The 19,889-nt window shown below is 35.1% G+C and overlaps 1 protein-coding gene and 1 non-coding gene across 14 annotated transcripts in view; one reads left to right on the top strand and one right to left on the bottom strand.

Moving 5' to 3' along the window:
* Kiaa0586 (KIAA0586 ortholog) overlaps nucleotides 1-19,889 on the top strand; it is a 100,504-nt gene that overhangs the window by 43,604 nt on the left and 37,011 nt on the right. For all 13 annotated transcript variants that reach the window (XR_012446157.1, XR_012446158.1, XM_074067891.1 and 10 more), the window contains 6 exons: nucleotides 4,110-4,269; nucleotides 6,094-6,322; nucleotides 7,221-7,474; nucleotides 8,501-8,577; nucleotides 10,568-10,702; nucleotides 14,287-14,464. Coding sequence is in view for 11 of the 13 variants with exons in the window: in XM_074067891.1 (XP_073923992.1) it covers nucleotides 4,110-4,269; nucleotides 6,094-6,322; nucleotides 7,221-7,474; nucleotides 8,501-8,577; nucleotides 10,568-10,702; nucleotides 14,287-14,464 (1,033 nt within the window). In the remaining 2 variants the exon portion in view is untranslated. The remainder of the gene's footprint in view (nucleotides 1-4,109; nucleotides 4,270-6,093; nucleotides 6,323-7,220; nucleotides 7,475-8,500; nucleotides 8,578-10,567; nucleotides 10,703-14,286; nucleotides 14,465-19,889) is intronic.
* Nucleotides 15,813-15,917, bottom strand: LOC141422048 (U6 spliceosomal RNA). The gene has a single exon (XR_012446713.1). It is a non-coding gene; the product is annotated as a U6 spliceosomal RNA (small nuclear RNA).

Raw genomic sequence — 19,889 nt, 5'->3', positions numbered from 1 at the left:
GTTTGCGGTAGAAAGGAATGTAATATATTCCTTGATGCTATAATTAAAGTAACATTTTACCTAGCATTTTATTTTTAGAATTTTAAAATCTACAGAAAATTTGAAAGTACAGCAAGACTGACTTATTCACAGACTTAGTACATGTGGTTTTGACCAAGCATGGTTAAAAAAAATAATCAAAAGAAATTTCAAAAGCAAAATTTTTAAATTTCTGCTACTCAGCTCGGTTGATAGGGAGAAGCCCTCAGTCATTCCCACCTTATCATCAGTTATTTTTAAATTCCTATGTGAGCTTATGAGTGTTTCCCTGCCCTTTATTTTGTGAAATTCTGCTTCCCCCCCAAAAAATGGTGCCCCCAAAAGCTAGGTAAAAGTTACTGGGCTTAATTGAAGGATCAAATGAAAATTTGAGCTTTGAAAGTACATGTCTTTAGCAGAAGTTAGGTAGCAGCATTATGAAAAAATGAACCAAGACTCTAATTCAGTACTGACCTCTCTACATCCAGAGCATGTGCAGTTTTCTCAACTATGGGTTCCTGAAACCTCATACCTGCAAAACCTGTTGTGTACTGTGTGATACACAGAATATCTTTACCCCCACTTCACTACTGATACCATGTGGGCATACTTTTAATATCTCACTTTGTACCTGCTATAAATATTATGTTGTATATATATATATATACACCAGTTGAAAGTTGGAGACATCATGATTCTTTACCTCAGACGCATAGGCAGTATCACTTGAGAACAAGAAACTGCTTTACGTAACTAATACATTCTCATGCCTCCAAATTTACATGGAAATGTCAATAACATATAATAGCAGAGACCATGTTCAGATTTCCCCAGCTGTCTTTTGTGATTCATGTTATAGCCAAAGATCTTAGGTTGCTTTAGGTTATTATCTAAACTGATGTTTTGAATCTTTAAAAGAAAATATATCTCAGGTACTTTTATAGTGTGTTTGATCAGTCTTAAATATGTTAAATAAAATTTATATTCCATTAGAGCAGCATGAAATTATACAAATCCAAAGCTTATATTTCTGTTTAAAACTCTATAGGCACTTCTGGGCCTATGAATTAAAAAGACATCATTTTATATAGGTGAAACATTTAAACCGATCCATTTCATGTGTGAACATAAAGTTGTATATTTGACTTTTGTAGAGGTTGGTGTGGTATAATGTAATTATTGTGTCAATATCTGTGCTCTATTAACTCCTTGGCAACTATGCCTGTAGTATAGATGTGGTCAGGGTCGGTGGCTTTCTAATGGTTCATGTCCTGATGAGGGTAGGTGAATGAGAAAACTTGGAAAAACAAGTACAAATAGGCAGTCTACGCAACTATTAAGAGCAAGGACTTTGGAGGTGATAAGACTTGAATTTGATTCTTCACCTCTATACTTTAGTCCTTTCTGTATAATAGAAATAGAATACTTACTTAACAGTTTAAGTGACACTGACTTTGCCAAAATCTGCTTACTGAATATCTGGTAGGGCAAACCTTCCCTAAGTTTTGTTTCTTCAGAATTGTCATGGCTTTTCTTGACCTTTTGACCTATGTAACATTTTGGCCAAATACATTTTAAAATTAGTTTTTTGGATTTTTAGTTTTTGTTTGTTTGTTTTTAAGATGAGGATTCACTGTATTGGCCATACTGGCTTCCAACTCTTGAACTCCTGGGCTTAAGGGATCCTCCTGCCTGAGTCTCTCCAAAGTAGGACTACAGGCTCATAACTCCATGCTCTACTCTTTAAAATTATTTATTTATTTATGAAGTTTGGACTTGGGGCCTTGCACTTGCTAGGCAAGAGCTCTAGGGCTTAAAGCATGCTCCAGACCTTTACGTTTTAATTTGTTTTATAGATAGGCTCTTGCGCTTTTGCTGGGCAGGCATTAGATTTCAATCTTCTTACCTCTGCCCCCTGAATACCTGGGATTACAGGTGTGACCCACCATACCCATTTTTTTTTTTTGTGGTATTGGGGTTTGAACTCAGGGCCTCATGCTTGCTAGGCTGGTGCTCTGCTGTGTGAGCCACTCCACCAGCCTCCAGCTTATTTTATTGAAATAGGGTCTCACAACCCTTTTTCTTTTTTGTTTTTCTTTTATTATTCATATGTGCATACAAGGCTTGGGTTCACAACCCTTTTTCTGACGCAGTTTTTAAGTTCCATTAAAAAAATCTTTCTGTGGCCATGTGCAGTGACTTATATCTGTAATCTCAGCTATCCCATAGGCATAGATTGGTAGGATTACAATTCCAGGCCAGGCCAGGAAAACAGCTATTGACACCCCATCTCAAAAATAAGCTGAATGTGTTGTTTCAAGTGTATGATCCCAACTAGGCAGGGGGCTATAGGTAACGGGATCACAGTCTAAGGTTGGCCCTTTCTGAAAAACAACTAAAGCAAAAAAGAGCTGGAGGTGTGGCTCAAGTGGTAGAGTACCGCCCTAGAAAGAATGAGGCCCTGAATTCAAACCCCAGTACTGCCAAAAGAAAAAAAAAAGAATCTTTCTAGGACTTTTATGGAATTAATCTAATTTTTATTTGCCTAATTTGGGAAGGATTGAGGTCTTCATGGTACTCATAAGGTTTTATGAAAGACCTTAATCTAGTGTCTGGAACTTGGTAAAATAGTCACTAATAGTTTAACCTCATCATTATCCATTACCAGTACTAGAATAATACCTTGAAATCCTCTTATGATGAATTTCCAGTGGCATTATATTTGAAAACAACCTTTCTATGCTCTAAGTTTATATAGTCAAGAAGAGAAAAATAAAACTGTATTTCTTTCATTTTAATTTTTTTGGTAGGTCTGGAATCTGAACTCAGGGCTTTGCATTTGTCAGAACCCCAACCCTCTTTCATTTATAAAATGAAAGTTAAGAATATGCTAATTACTAAGCAATGTGACAAAATTACTCATGTTTCCTCATTTTAAATTATACATTAATTTACAACTCATAATACAGAATAAAGCCTACTCATCTAACAGATAAAGGCTTTTTAAAATGAAAAAAGGCAAATAATGCACTTTTAAATGGGCAAAGGACATGACAAGACAGTATACACAAAAAAGTACAAATTGCCCATATACACATAAAAAATGGTCAGCCTCACTGATAATAAGAAAACAATTCACTGAAATTCCATTTTCACTGATCAGATTGTCAAAACTCTCAAAGTTTGATAATGCTTTTGTTTGGCAAATTTGGGGGAAATCGGCATTCTCATACCTTCTGGAAGCAATATAAAATTGTACAGTCCTGTAGAGAGAAATTTGGCAACATCTATTCAAGTTAAAAACACGATTAGGAGCACCCTTTCTTGGGACCCCTCCCAGCTCTGGGAGCTCTGTTCTTTGCTACTTTTCTCTCAATAAATTCTCCCCAACCACAATTAGCTCTTTAAGCAGTTCCATTTCTTTAATTAGGCAGTTCCACTTCTTTGTATTTATCCCATTGCTAAATCTGTATACATATGAAATGACTTACTTAAGTCAAGATTGTTTGATAATTCTGAGGAAGGGAACTAGGTAGAAAGTACATAGGTAGAAAACTTAATTTTCACTATCATGTGAAAAGTTTATATCTTCAAACTTTTGAACCATTTATGATAACCATTTCTTTCCCAAGCGCTTTCCATCTCAGTATTATATTTATCTCTCCCTGCCCCTGCTTTTTCTTATCCTTCCATTACTTTTTGCACACTTTTGCTTTGTGCTAAAAGGCTGATTTTTTTTATATGAAATTCTTCCCTTCTGTTGTATAGCCTATCCAACAGGTTTAAAGATGGATTTGATCCTCAGCTGTATCTGTTTGATCTTCCTCTCCATATTAAAAGAGGGTTACTGAGATTTACTTGGGACCTACTTCAAAGCAGCTATTTTAATTACCCAACAGTTTCCTCATGCCTATCTAGGAGCTAAATATTTATGAGCCAGGGAATTGGAGACTCCTTTTTTGTTGTTGTTATTTTGCCCATTCATTTAAATTCTACATAGTCCATGGATGAGCTCAATATTATTGTTTTCACATTATTTTTGTTTGCGCGATTATATATACCATTTGTCTTATTTTACTAATTTATTTTAGGCACGAGTGTGTACCCCAGTGGCTACCCCACAGCCTACTCCTCCTCGCTCACCTTCATCACTTTCTGAGGAGCGCGTGTTAGTAAAAACTCCAGATTCTTCTCCCTGTGTTTCAGATAATAATGTGGCTTTTCCTGTGAAAGAAATATTTGCTGAAAAAGGTAGAACCCTCATTTCTATAACTCATTTTTAATTTTAACAACTATTAAATAAAATTTCATGGTTTGTCTTACAAGGTGTTTTAGATTACATATAGTTATTACTTACTAGGTTTTATATATAATTTTTCTTGCAAGGAAACTAAGGAATTGGTTTCCACTTGACCATTTTATATTGCTATAACAGAATGTCACAGACTTGGCAATTTATAAAGAATAGAAATTTACTTCTTACAATTCTGGAGGCTGGGAAGTCTTCATGTCCTCATCTAACCCTAATTAGCACCCAATGGGCCCACCTCCAAATACCACCAACGTGGATTTGGGGGTTACGTTTCTAACACATGAACTTTCAGAGGAGAAACAGTCACACTATAGTACCACTTCTGATCTCATAGATACTTAGGCTGCTCTAAGTATATGTTAATTTTAACTGCTTTCAAAATTATTTTCTTATACTGTTCTAAACTAACTTTTAAATTCTCTAACAGCCACTACCATCATCGTTATTATTATCATTGCCATCATTTTAAGGCAATCAAAGAAAATTTGAGGGCTATCTGAAGCAATATATATTGCCCTTCCTATGGAGCTGTTTGCTGACTTTTATGTTTTTCTCTTTTTATTTTTTTTTATTTTATTTTTTTTTCATTTTTCTTTTATTATTCATATGTGCATACAAGGCTTGGTTTATTTCTCCCCCCTGCCCCCACCCCCTCCCTTACCACCCACTCCACCCCCTCCCGCTCCCCCCCTCAATACCCAGCAGAAACTGTTTTGCCCTTATCTCTAATTTTGTTGTAGAGAGAGTATAAGCAATAATAGGAAGGAACAAGGGGTTTTGCTGGTTGAGATAAGGATAGCTATACAGGGCATTGACTCACATTGATTTCCTGTGCGTGGGTGTTACCTTCTAGGTTAATTCTTTTTGATCTAACCTTTTCTCTAGTTCCTGGTCCCCTTTTCCTATTGGCCTCAGTTGCTTTAAGGTATCTGCTTTAGTTTCTCTGCATTAAGGGCAACAAATGCTAGCTAGTTTTTTAGGTGTCTTACCTATCCTCACCCCTCCCTTGTGTGCTCTCGCTTTTATCATGTGCTCATAGTCCAATCCCCTTGTTGTGTTTGCCCTTGATCTAATGTCCACATATGAGGGAGAACATACGATTTTTGGTCTTTTGAGCCAGGCTAACCTCACTCAGAATGATGTTCTCCAATTCCATCCATTTACCAGCGAATGATAACATTTCGTTCTTCTTCATGGCTGCATAAAATTCCATTGTGTATAGATACCACATTTTCTTAATCCATTCGTCAGTGCTGGGGCATCTTGGCTGTTTCCATAACTTGGCTATTGTGAATAGTGCCGCAATAAACATATCCGGATGTGCAGGTGCCTCTGGAGTAACAGTCTTTTGGGTATATCCCCAAGAGTGGTATTGCTGGATCAAATGGTAGATCGATGTCCAGCTTTTTAAGTAGCCTCCAAATTTTTTTCCAGAGTGGTTGTACTAGTCTACATTCCCACCAACAGTGTAAGAGGGTTCCTTTTTCCCCGCATCCTCGCCAACACCTGTTGTTGGTGGTGTTGCTGATGATGGCTATTCTAACAGGGGTGAGGTGGAATCTTAGTGTGGTTTTAATTTGCATTTCCTTTATTGCTAGAGATGGTGAGCATTTTTTCATGTGTTTTCTGGCCATTTGAATTTCTTCTTTTGAGAAAGTTCTGTTTAGTTCACATGCCCATTTCTTTATTGGTTCATTAGTTTTGGGAGAATTTAGTTTTTTAAGTTCCCTGTATATTCTGTTGTTTTTCTCTTTTTAAAAAAGCTTTAGGAAATGATATGCCTGCCATCACACTTGTTAATACTCCATCCATGACCCCTGCTACTTCACCTCCTCCTGCAGCAGCTCTTACCCCAACTTTATCAGAGATTTCCACTGATAAATTGAAGATTTCAAACCCAGAGCTTCCCAAGCCATGGGATGATGGAGACCTGCCACTGGACGAAGAGAATCCTAACTCTCTTGAAGAAGAACTTCTTCACCCAAGAGCTATGTAAATGAGAACATACAGTTGCCTCTCTGTATCTAAGGAGAAATTGGTTCTAGAAAGTCCCCCCATGCCAAAATTCACAAATACTCTAAGTCCCTTGTAAAAAATTGCATTGTTTTGCATATAATCTATGCATATCCTCTCATATAATGTAAGTCTTCTCTAGATTATTTGTAATACCTACATCAACATACATGCCATGTAAAAAGTTGTTGTACTTTATTGTTTAGTGAATAATGATGAGAAAAAACTTTAGATGCATATTTTTTCTAAATATTTTTTGTCATTGAATCCTGGTTGTAGAACTCAAGGATATGGAGGGCCAGCTATATTCACTTTCAGTAACAATAAATTTAGGCTTATGTTTAACTTATATAAACCCATGGAACACAGAAATGATAAGCAAAGCTTTTTTTGTTTGTTTTTTGCAGTGCTGGGGGTCAAACCAGTGCCTTGTGCATGTTAGTCAAGCATGCTACCACTGAGCCTTATCCCCAGTCCACACTATGCTTTAGAAGAAAGAAATTTTACGAACATGAAGTTTTTAAAATTTTTTTGAAATTTATTTATACCTTTACCTCATTTTTAAAAGGTTTGAAAGGGATTTTAATAGAGACAGAGGTCAGACTGTTGCTAGAAAATGATTTTTCCCTAGTGTGCATTACCATTTGCTAAATATCCCATGTAGATTTATTCTGTGGCTAAAAGAGCTTTCAAGGTTGCCTATGACTAAAGCATAAAAGCTGTTTTAGAAAAATTAATCTTGCTAATTAATTGTAGTATAGATCATAGAAATAATTTGCTAAAGGAGACATAGTACCTTTGAATCTGTTTTTTACATAAAAATGAATATGGGCCTTTAGTGACTTAATAAATTCAAAATTTGTCTTTATCTTCTTAGTGTAATGTCTGTGGCTAAGGATGAAGAACCTGAGAGTGTGGACTTCCCTCCTCAGCCTGCACCTCCAGAATCAATTCCCTTTACGCCATTTCTTGCGGGTACCAAGGCCCCTTCCCCACTTCATGTGACAAGTTCTGGTTCATCAACACTGGAGAGTACTTTGAGCGTTACTGTCACTGAAACAGAAACTTTGGATAGACCCATCTCTGAAGGAGAGATTTTATTTAGCTGTGGTCAAAAATTGGCTCCCAAAAGTAAGTTAAATTATATTAATTAATTTCACGGGTTATATTATGATAATTCCCTTAGCAATATTTCTCTGTTTGAAGTGTTTTTGCTTCAGTTTGAAGACTTAACATGGTACAATAGACAGAATAGGGGCTTTGTGTAAGTTAGTTAACATTTTTGGGCTCTAATTTTGGAAAATAAATTCTCTCCATAATCCTACTATATAATTATTATCATGAATAGTTTGAAGTATATCCTTCTAGTCTATGTAGACACCTAAATACATACATATGTGTATGTATATTTGCCTTTAAAATAGGATCATACTATGCATACTGTTAGGAAACCTGATTTTTTTAACCTAATAATATGTATAGTATACATCTTTCAATATCAACACACATAGGTCTATATAGTTTTTTAAATGACTGTGTAGCCCATTTAAACAATACCTTACTAGAGGGCATTTAGATTGTTTTAAATGTTCCCAGACTACACACAAGTCTCTAATGACCATCAGTGCACATATCTTTGTTCACTTACCTGATAACTTCTATAGGATATGTGCCTAGAAATGGAATTGTGGAGTCAGAATAGGCACCTTTAAAACACCAATGCACTGCCAGGGTGCCTTCTGGATTAAAAAGACTAATCAACTTTTAATTTTAATCAGTTCTTAATTATATTAACAACTTATAGGAGTGCCCATTTCTCAATTTCATAGCTGCAGTGCTGTTTGTAATTCTTTTCAATTTCTGACAGACTGATAGGTGAAATAAAAACATCTTTGTTATAAATTACACTGTTTTAAAAACTGTTAAAAGGTTGCAGGTGTGGCTCAAGTGGTAGAGTGCCTGCTTTGCAATCACAAAGCTCTGAATTCAAACCCCAGTGCCACCAAAAAGGAAAGAAAAAAAAGAATTACTTGCATATGAACTTTGCCAGTATTTCTCTTGCAGTATAGTTTAAATGTAAGTTTCTATGACTTTTTGGTCAGATTATTTACTAAGTTTGTCTTCTTTTTTTATGAATTGTTGCATTTTAATCTCTAGCTTTAGGAAATGGAGGATTATGTCTGACAAACCTAAATGATAGCTTATCCAGCACACTGCATGATACCCTTGAAATGGTAAGGAATGACTAACTCCAATATTGTATCCTCACAGGAAGAATACTTTGGTGAATCTATTCCCATTGATCAGGTTTTTTTCTCAATTATATGAGATATAGATAAAAATTTAATAAAAAATTATCCAAAAAGTGGATATAGTGGTGTCAGTATTAGCTGCTCTAAAGGCTGACGCAGGAGGATTGTCAGTTTGAGGCCAGCCTGAGCAATTTAACAATCCCCTGTATCAAAAAAGATGAATGTTATCTATGAAAGAATTTAAGGTTGTTTGCACATTTCATTATGCAGTGTTATAATTGTGAGAATAAGAAGAAAGTTGCTGTTAACCTCTGTAGTTCTAATAGTTGAAGAATATACAGTTAATAAACATAATTAGGTAATGAAATCTGTTTCAGTATACATTGTAACCCGAATGTTTTGAGCAGTATCACAGCCACTTCAACAGTTCTCATAGTACATTTGTTATTTTTCTCTAAACATGGTTAAGGAAGATGTATTATTTGTGCTAATAAATACACAAATTTAATAGCTTAAAAAGAAAAACAGAAACAGGATCCAGGGATACAAATCCTTCCTAATTATCACCTACTTCTAGAGAAGAAAAATTGACATTTAAAAATGCCATATTATGTATATAATACATATGCCATACAGAAATGATACTAGGAATTTTCTTTTGAAAAAGAAGCTATTAAGGAATAGAAATCTTTACTTTTTACACATTTTCAAATCTAAACAAGAAAGGTAATTATAATCTATTCTCATCCACATCATATCCTTTGTTCAGTATTGCTGTTCTTTAAAAACATATTCTCTCACAAAGGTGTAAGAAAATGCGTCATGAATTTTTTATAAGATTTTATTTGAATAGTTATTTTTTAAAGTATTTATTGTAAATAATTGGATGAACCTATTGGGAAAAGAGTTTGAGCACTTTTATGAAATAATGTGGGGATCAGACATAAGTAAGATATCTTTATTTTCAGAGGAGCGTTATTCTAACGCTTGGCCTACTTAATATACTATAGCGGCATTTTTATCCAGTCTAGAATTTCATCTGATGCTAATGCATGTTTAAATTTTTTTTAGAGTAAATAAACATGAACCAGGGCTAAACTATAGCTTCTCTCTTTTTCTACATTTAAAACTAATTTCCAATTTTGATATTTTTACTGTATCTGGATCAGATATTCTACAAATTTATAATCAAGTCAAATACAAAGTATATCTTGGAGGAACCCAGAATAACTTGAAGTCGTATACCATCAGGCATTTATCTATATACACCTGGGAGAATATGGACTTATATTCCAAAGTTAAGAAACTTCATTTCATTAAAAACAAAGTAATTTAAAATACTTTTAATGAACTTAAAATATTTATACATATATTTACAAGGAAATCTAGTTTGTCTGACTCTAAGTCCACAATGTCCCTTATTTTTGGATAGGTCTATTTTTTTTCACAAATGATAATATTTTATTATAGAAAAATCATCCCAATTATAGGCAGACGTAGGCACAAAGGCAAAAGAAATAGAGAGTTTACTCTCACATATCTCTACAGCATTTTCGTTTTGCCTATGGTTCAGGTTGCAGCATTACTGTAGGGCTTTATCCTTATTGCCCTCTATGGTGTTGTTTGGTGCACTGCATAACTAAGAACACTTGTGAGCCCAAAACTTGAAGGCACTACGTAAAATATTTGCAAATCATCATAATTCAGTTGCTTGAGAAAGATGGTCCAGTTTTCACAAAAATCTGAAGTTTAATGTTGATAAATTAATTATACTGTTATATTCATTTGAAGCAAATTAAAGTGTTTTTATTATAGTCCTGTGGAAATGAGAGCTAAATGAAAATAAGGAGTTCATCTTCTTTCCACAAACTGCTGATATCATCATTTGATGGCTAAGTTTTTATTAATCATAATTGAGAAAATGTAATTGTCTAATAAAGTTTTTGATGTATTATCTTTATGCTTCTTTTAGGAAGATGATCCTCCCAGTGAAGGACAAGTGATGAAGATGTCCCATAAAAAATTTCATGGAGATGCAATTCTTTCTCTTCTTATTAAACAAAACCAGGAATTATTAGTTTCACAGCAAGCAGTGTATCATTCAGAGGTACTTTTAAACTCTGATGATTTTTTTTATTAAATATAAATGCAGAAAAAATTAAAATATTCCCACTTTTAATTATGGTAAGCTAATATTTCAATTATTCAGCACTCAGTGTAGTAGCAACTTTAACCTGTAGAATGACAGAGTTTTATAACTGAAAATAATGTGGACCATCTGTCCCATCCTCTTGACTTTACCTGAGGCTTTTTTTTTTTTTTTTTGGCAGTACTGGGGTTTGAATTTAGGGCCTCATGCTTGCTAGGCAGGTGCCCTACCACCTGAATCATGCCCCCAGTAAGACTGAAACTTTTCAAAATGATTTGTAAGAATCATTCACTCCACAGCCTCTTTTTTGTTTGTTTGTTTGTATGCGAAAGTGTCTTCTATGTTAAAAGCAAAAACAAGTTAACAAAAACTCCACAGTCTCTTATTGAGTGTCCACTGTATACCACATCCAACCTTGGAAGAGATACAAAAGTGAATGAGATATGACCCCTACCTTTAAACACAAGTATAAGCACAATGCAACATTTTTTTTTATTTCTTTTATTCATATATGCATACAATGTTTGGGTCATTTCTTCTCCCTTCCCCCTGTCCCCTCCCTTTTCCCCTGCCCCCTCTCTCCCCCCAACCCCCTCGCTACCAGGCAGAAACTATTTTGCCCTTATCTCTAATTTTCTTGAAGAGAGAGTATAAGTAGTAATAGGAAGGACCAAGGGTTTTTGCTAGTTGAGATAAGGATAGCTATACAGGGAGTTTATTCGCATTGCTTTTCTGTACATATGTGTTACCTTCTAAATTAATTCTTCTCAACTAACCTTTTCTCTAGTTCCTGGTCCCCTTCTCCTATTGGCCTCTGTCACTTTAAAGTTTCTGCATTAGTTCCTTTGCACTGAGGACATCAAATGCTATCTTGCTTTTTTTGGGTTTCTTGCCTATCCTCATACCTCCCTTGTGTGCTCTCGCCTCATCATGTGATCAAAGTCCAATCCCCTTGTTGTGATTGCCCTTGATCTAATGTCCACATATGAGGGAGAACATACGATTTTTGGTCTTCTGAGCCTGGCTAACCTTGCTCAGGATGATGTTCTCCAATTCCATCCATTTACTTGCAAACGATAACATTTCATTCTTCTTCATGGCTGCATAAAATTCCATTATGTATAAATACCACATTTTCTTAATCCATTCGTCAGTAGTGGGGCATTTTGGCTGTTTCTATAACTTGGCTACTGTGAATAGTGCTGCAATAAACATGGGTGTGCAAGTGCCTTAGGAGTAACCTGTGTCACATTCCTTTGGGTATATCCCCAGGAGTGGTATTGCTGGATCATATGGCAGATCTATGTTTAGATTTTTAAGAAGCCTCCAAATTTTTTTCCAGAGTGATTGTACTAGTTTGCATTCCTACCAGCAGTGTATAAGGTTTCCTTTTTCCCCACATCCTTGCCAACACCTGTTGGTGGTGGTATTTCTAATGATGGCTATTCTAACGGGTGAGGTGGAATCTTAGTGTGGTTTTGATTTGACCATGCAACATTTGTAATTAATTTCTGGGGAAAAATATATCTGCCATCATTCTAAACATTAGCCAAGAGTTTACAAAGGATATATTAATTTCAAAGCAATATTTTTCAAATCCTTTAAAGGATGTTAGGCCAGGCATGTTAGAACATGCCTGTAATTGCAGCATTCAGGATACTGATGCAGGAGGATTTCTAGTTCAAGGCTGGCTTTAGCTATTTAATAAAATCACATCTCAAATAATTAATTAATTAATTGAAAAAGATGGTCCTAAAGGAGAGTTGGATTAAGGGAATAAGAGGAAGACAGAAATGAAGAGAGGAGAATTAGGGCAAGTTGTAGAGAATGTTGAATGTTTTTTTTTTTTTTCATTTTTCTTTTATTATTCATATGTGCATACAAGGCTTGGTTCATTTCTCCCCCCTGCCCCCACCCCCTCCCTTACCACCCACTCCACCCCCTCCCGCTCCCCCACCTCAATACCCAGCAGAAACTATTTTGGCCTTATCTCTAATTTTGTTGTAGAGAGAGTATAAGCAATAATAGGAAGGAACAAGGGGTTTTGCTGGTTGAGATAAGGATAGCTATACAGGGCATTGACTCACATTGATTTCCTGTGCATGGGTGTTACCTTCTAGGTTAATTCTTTTTGATCTAACCTTTTCTCTAGTACCTGTTCCCCTTTTCCTATTGGCCTCAGTTGCTTTAAGGTATCTGCTTTAGTTTCTCTGCATTAAGGGCAACAAATGCTAGCTAGTTTTTTAGGTGTCTTACCTATCCTCACCCCTCCCTTGTGTGCTCTCGCTTTTATCATGTGCTCATAGTCCAATCCCCTTGTTGTGTTTGCCCTTGATCTAATGTCGAGAATGTTGAATGTTAAACTAAGGAGTGTAGATTTTGTTATTTTTGTAGAATCCTCAAAGATATTGGTGGAATAAGAAAGATGGGAGCTTTTAGGTATTGGAATTTTTATTTCATTCTTGATTAGTAAACTCATTAAGAACAGTATCTCCAAGTCACAAAATATACTAGAGATTACAGTATGTAATTTTAATGTACAAAGAAAATGTCTTAATCTTTTTTTAGTTTTCTCACTTATTTCCTATTTATGATAAAGGAATATTTGTACTTTTGTACTTTCCAAGGGAAAAGAGCTTTACTAAATATGATTAAAGTAGTTTTCAATCTGTGTACTTGCAAAAATGTCTAATTATTGCCAGGCATGGTGGTGTATACCTATAACTCCAGCACTTAAGAGACTGAGGCAGGAGGGTTGTGAGTTCAAGGCCAATTTTACTACATAACAAGACCCTGTCTAAAAAAATAAAAGTAATTTATATAGGGGTCTTTATGCTATTTAAATTATATTATTCTTAACCTTAAGGAATTTTAATGTATAAAGAATGAGAAATATATTTTCTATTCTAATTTTAAGCTGTATGAGCAATGTGTAATTGGTATCAGCATTTAACATTTTAAATTATAATAGAATTTTTCATATATATATATACAGAGAGAGAGAGAAAGATTGAATTTAGGACTACAATGTACTTATTAAGCACTCTATTACTTGAGCCATAGGCCTAGCCCTTTTGCTGTTAATTATTTTTCAAACAGGGTGTCACATTTTTGCCTGGGCTGGCCTAGACTACCACAGTCCTGTTATTTACACTGCAGTAACAGTCCCCACCATTATGCCCAGCTTTATTGGTTGAGATAGGGTCTCACTAACTTTTTGCCCAGGCTGACCTTGAACTGCTGTCTTCTAGATCTCCACCTCCCAAGAAATCTTACATCTTTTATTGCTATTTAATTGGAGGTTGAAAAACAGATAATGGTTAACTTCCTAAAAATAAGATATTGAAAAATAAAGTTTATCAATAGATGCCGTAATAAATTAACTTTTTATCTTATCTTTTATTTAATATATATGTGGCATAATAAGCACTTTTTAGACTACCTCTCAGTAGAGTGGTAGGGGTTGTGAAACAAATATTTCTCATTTTGGTAAATGTTTTGAATAAATTAATTCTTTTAATAAATGTTTTTACTTTTCAAAGGATTTGGAAAACAGTGTGGGTGAGCTTAGTGAAGGACAAAGACCCGGGCTGACAGCAGCAGCAGAGAACATCTTAAGGGGGCAGCCTTTGTATATGCAGCAGCCGGTTGCTAATGCAGAGTCTTTGGATCAACAGTGTGATCCTAGGCTATTATTTCAGCAGTCTGACACAGTTTCAGGTATATGTTACAATGTTATTTCTTGATATGTCATCTATAAAATACTTACTTTATATCTCATTATACTTTCTTTGTACACTTTCCATGCTGAATGCTATATTCTATTTTGTAATACACTCTATAGTAGTCTTTCTAATGTGAATTGAGGAAAGTATAACTACTTCCAGATGGAGGCTTGAAAAAATTTCTTTGTTAAAAGTAATAACTTTTTCTATGATATATATGTTTTCTTGAATGTGACTCATGTCAGTGTTGATACATGCACCATTTAGTGGTACATGAAGTAGTTTTGGTGATATACCAAAATTTTAATATAGATGCACTTATTTTAATATATACTAGAAAAATATAGCCAACTCATGAAAACTAATAGATATTGTTTAGGACAAGGTTCAATGAGATAATAATGTTGTAAGAATTCATTCTTTACATTGTGTGATTTTTCAAGATACAGTGTTCAGTATACTTGGGACTATTTTAGAAAGTAACTAAACTTTCTGTTGTAGCATTTGGAAATAAGGATAAAGTAGAATATAAAGCACTAACATATATAACTCTCTTATTTGTAGTAGTTATATTTTATAAGGTCACCATGAACATGTTAGCAAATATTGGACCATTGCTCCTAGGAGAAATACGGGGTTAGGTTCCTGTAAGCCTCTGGTCGTGGCAGTGTTGTCAGTTGGTCATAACCTAGTTTCATGTGTGTTTCTTTTTAAAGACAACCTTATTTAATATTGATTAACTAATACTGAAGTCACAACCAACAGCACTGTAACTCATGCCTGAAGAAAGCTTATCTAAACACACATATTTTCTCCATAAGACACAACACAGCCTTCTTGTGTTCAGGAACATTAAACAGTACCTTGATACTTTTAAAATAGCTTGTGGCCGTTTTACATAAACAAACAAAAAAAAGAAAGAAGCCAAAAATGTGGCATTAAATATACTGTGAAAAAGTCACTTGTTTATAGTGTAAGTTGAAATAAGATCGAGTATCTTTGTTCAGCCTTAACTGAGAAAGTACATGTTGGGTAATTCAAGTTTTTTAACACTTGGTACAAATCCTTGAAAGAAAACAAAGATAATGCAAATATTAATCTTTGGATTACAAATAAATTTTGGTGAGTAGATAAATTTCAAAATGCAAAATTGGCAAATTAGTGGGGCTCAGCTATATTCTTGTTACTGATTTCTCCATGCCTATCCCTACATTCTTCATAAGTGAAAAGAAACTTCTTTAGCTGTGCAGATTTTCCAGAACTCTGAAAAAGGATATGCCTGAGGTTAGGCAAACATTGGTATAGAATATTTTACATTAGTTTTTTTTTTTTAATTTATTATTAAAAGTATGGAACACTTTACAAATTTGCATGTCATTCTTGCTCACGTACCATGTTAATCTTCTCTGTATCGTTTAATTTTAGTGTATGTGTGCTGAAGCGAGCACTTAGGTTAATTTTATGAGTGAATACCATCATTAAATATTGAGAGAAATTCAAGACTGAATTTTATATGGGAATATATGTAAAAATTGACATTATTTCTCATTTTGTGCATATGGTGAGGGTATTAAATGTTTCATGTTCCTTAAAATTAGGTTTTAAATGGCATAAAATACAACCTTTATGTTTGTATCTAGCTAAGAATATTGTAGTAATCAGAATAGACACTAGATGGCTCTCGCAGATCACTTGAGAGCTACTAGGAACTCAGCTGTAACTTGTTATATTACTGTAGAATAAAATCCATGAAGATATAGCCATTTAGTTTTTCTTTATATCTCTGGTAGCACTCAGCAAATTGCCTATGACCAGTGCATTTTTAATTGTAGGTATGTTGTGAGTTTAAATTGTTTAATTGGAAAAATAAGTAATGTGTCAAGATTGAGCATGAAAGGCAGTTATAGCAGAGTGGCTAAGAGTGTAGGCTTTTAAAATTTCAGAAATGGGTTTGAATTATAACTCTACGTATCTTTGGTTAAGTAACTTAAGGTTCCTGTACTCAAATTTCTTCATCCATCAAATGGAGATAGATAACTGTTGCTTTGTAACAAATCCACCCAAATTTTGCAATCAAAGACAACAAGCATATGTTACATCAAACAACTCTAAAAGGCATGAATCCAGTAGTGGCTTAGCTGAGTGTTTCTCAGGATGTCTGCTGAGGTTGCAGGGAGGATCTGCTTTCCAACCTGACTCCTGGAATGTTGGTAAGAGAATTCACTTCCTCACCACGTGAACCTGTTCATAGTGATACTCACGATTTGTAGCTGGCCTGTCCCCAGAGAAGTTGATATGGGAGAAAAGTGGGCAACCAAAATGGTATCCAATGTTTTTATAAACTAATCTCCAAAGTCACATACAATCACTCCCATCATGTTCCATAACACAAACCAGTCTTAAAGCAATATAAGAGGAGACAACAGTAAAGGTCTGATTACTAGGAAACAGGGATCATTGTAAGGTTACTTAGGCAGTAAGTGCATGTAAAATAGCATAAGGTATGGCACGTGGTAAGCATTCTCTTTAATAATGCTAGGAGTACATCAAAGTACCATCTCACATGTACTTAACAGAAGTAGAAACTATCCACAGTTGCCTAAAACGACTATGCCTATAGAGAACTGATATTCCCTCCTGTTTCAAGATTTTCTCCTGGTGACTAATGCCATACCTTTTACCTTTATTTGTAATAACTATGTATAGAGCAGAGACTTATCAACCCCTGCCTGTTTTCATTAACTGACCTATTTACAACCTATAGTTCTCACCTATCTCTCCATTCCTGAGTCTTTCAGGTAGGGTTGACTTCTAAAAAGATGCAAAATCAGCTCTGAGGAATTATCTTAGAGACCCCAAAAATGTAAGCTGGTATTTTCAGCAAATTGTGAAAACCCTGGGACATACTACCAATTATTGCTAGTTTTTTTCTTCTTTGTACTGGTATTTAATTCAGGACTTCATGCCTGCTAGACAGGCACTCTTCCTCTTGAACCATGCTTCCATTTCTTTTTGTTCTGGTTATTTTAGAGATAAGGTCTCATTATTTTTTCCCAGACCAGACTGGACCACAATACCCCTATTTTAGGGTTCCTACTATATCAGGGATGACAAGTATGTGCTACCGCACCCAACTGTTGGTTGAGATGGGGTTATATGCACTTTTTGCCCAGGCTGGCCTTCAAACCATGATCCTCCTGATCTCAGCCTCCAAAGTAGGTAGGATTATAATTGTGAGTCACCAGCACCCTGCTTATTGCTTGTAATTTACTCAGAAAATTGGTATTGAAGACCTACTATGTATGGTAGTAAATTGGCTGCTGAAGATTCAAGAGATGAATCATCTGTTCTCAGTGAAGTCTACCACTAGTGTAGGAGAAGTAAAAGACAAGTAACAATTATAATATTGTGTGATTAGTACAATACAGATGTCTGTGAGAGTACAGAAGAGGAACTCAACCCACATATGAAGCCTTAGAAAAAAGATTCCCAGAAGAGGCAATGTGAAATTGAATGTTAAAGGAATTAGCCAGATGGCAAATTATGGCTCTAGGTTTTTCAATCACTTAGTCATTCAGAATTCTCTTTTGAGTGTCTGCTATGCTCTGAGCATGTGCTAGGTGCTAGGAATACAAAACCTGGTAAGGCTGTGTCCACAGTGAGTCACAATGAGTTTTTTTCCTCTAGTAGAGGTAGAAGATAAGAAGACAAAAGTATGCAATAAATTGTAATTATTGTTATGAGGGTCACAGGTCAATTGTAGCTAGAGAGTACATACAGGAAAAACTCCATAGATAAAGGAGTCTCACTTGAAGTGAGTCCTGAAAGATGGATAGATGTTTGCTACGTGCCAAAGAAGGAGGGAATTTCCAGGCAGAATACACAGTGAGACAGTGGGCAAATCAAATAGCAAGGCTTAACCAGGAAAGTATTAGTGCTCTGTCAATGAATTAGAATTTAAGTCAGGTCATGAAAAACCTGCACGATGTATTGAGAATTATTTTGGTTTTTTCTAAGATGATAGGATCCCTTTGTGCACAAAATGGGAAATAATACCAATCTTACTTTATATTTATTCCCTTGGAAAATTCGGTCTTGAATTTCTGTCAATTCTGAACATTGTGTGATATTCATGAATCCATTAAGGTTTATAAGTAAATGAGTAATATGATCATACTATTTATATAGCAGGATCATCTGAGGTGCAATGTAAAGGATAGATTGATAGGGTTCAGACTGGGTGCATGGAGCCTGGGGAAATAGCTATTAAAGGAGCCTGGTGAGATATTACTCAGCAACAAGGCTATGGAAAGGGAAACTGGAGAAATAAGTAAGAAGAATAGACAGATTTAATTTAAATGTAAAAGGCGCAAAAGAAAGGGAAAGATTTATGAAGTCTCCACGTTTGGGGCTAGGATGATCAGATGGATGTTCATCCCATTCACTATGAGAGTGGTAACATGGAAGAAGGGCAGAATTAGGAGGAAATAGGGAATGGGTTTTCTGTATGTTGGATTTGCAGTGCCTTTGGGTCTCCTGCAAGTGGAATAATTTATTGGGTAAACCAGTCCAAAAAAAAAAAAACAACAAAAACAAAAAAACAACCCTGATCCTGGCACTGGTAATTTTAGGTCAAGTTAGTCTTCTGACCTTAGTTTTCTCTGAAAGTCTATTATAGTTGCTTTTTCGTTACAGTAAGATGCTAGAAAAGTAAAATTGAGGATTTTAAGTTGATAAATTAAATTTGGTGAAATAATACTTTAAGTATCCCTATAACAAAGGCCTAACTTGTATTATACAGACAGGACACCCGCACGTAATGAGCATACTATTTAGAAATGACACAGGAAATTCTGCATTGTATGATGGCTATCATGGAATCTTTTCCTGACCCCTTATTTCTGGATTAGATGTATGTCATATATACTCCTGTATAATCCTCTAATGTCACCTTTCTAATGTTGCTCTTATTACACTTATTTATAACCTCACGTAAGGGTAGACACTTTTGTCTTGTTCATTGTCATATCCTTGTCGTCCAACTGAGTATGTAGTACATATTACATAGTAATATCTGTCAAATGATAGACTGTTACATGATTTAAAAGTTGTCTCCTTCCACGTGTTATGCCTTACCCTAGGTAACCCATTTTAAGATTCTGGTATATAATTTGACTGTTTTGTTCCTTACAATTTTTATACACACATGTACATATACACATGATACACATAGTGTATGCCGTTATTTTACAGTTTACGATTATCTGATGCACAGTTGCTTGTATTTTTTTACCTAGTAAGCCCCATGGATTGCTTCAGATCAACTGGTTTTATTTCATTTATTCTTTCTAAATGATTCTATAAAATTCTATGGTGTGGGTCTCCAATAATTTGGTTAGTCGCTTTTCTATTGGTGGGGT

This window comes from Castor canadensis, chromosome 3 (genome assembly GCF_047511655.1).
Source record: "Castor canadensis chromosome 3, mCasCan1.hap1v2, whole genome shotgun sequence".
In the NCBI taxonomy this organism is placed as follows: domain Eukaryota; kingdom Metazoa; phylum Chordata; class Mammalia; order Rodentia; family Castoridae; genus Castor; species Castor canadensis.
Note: the sequence above shows the minus strand (reverse complement) of the source record. Positions and strands in the feature narration are given on the sequence as shown.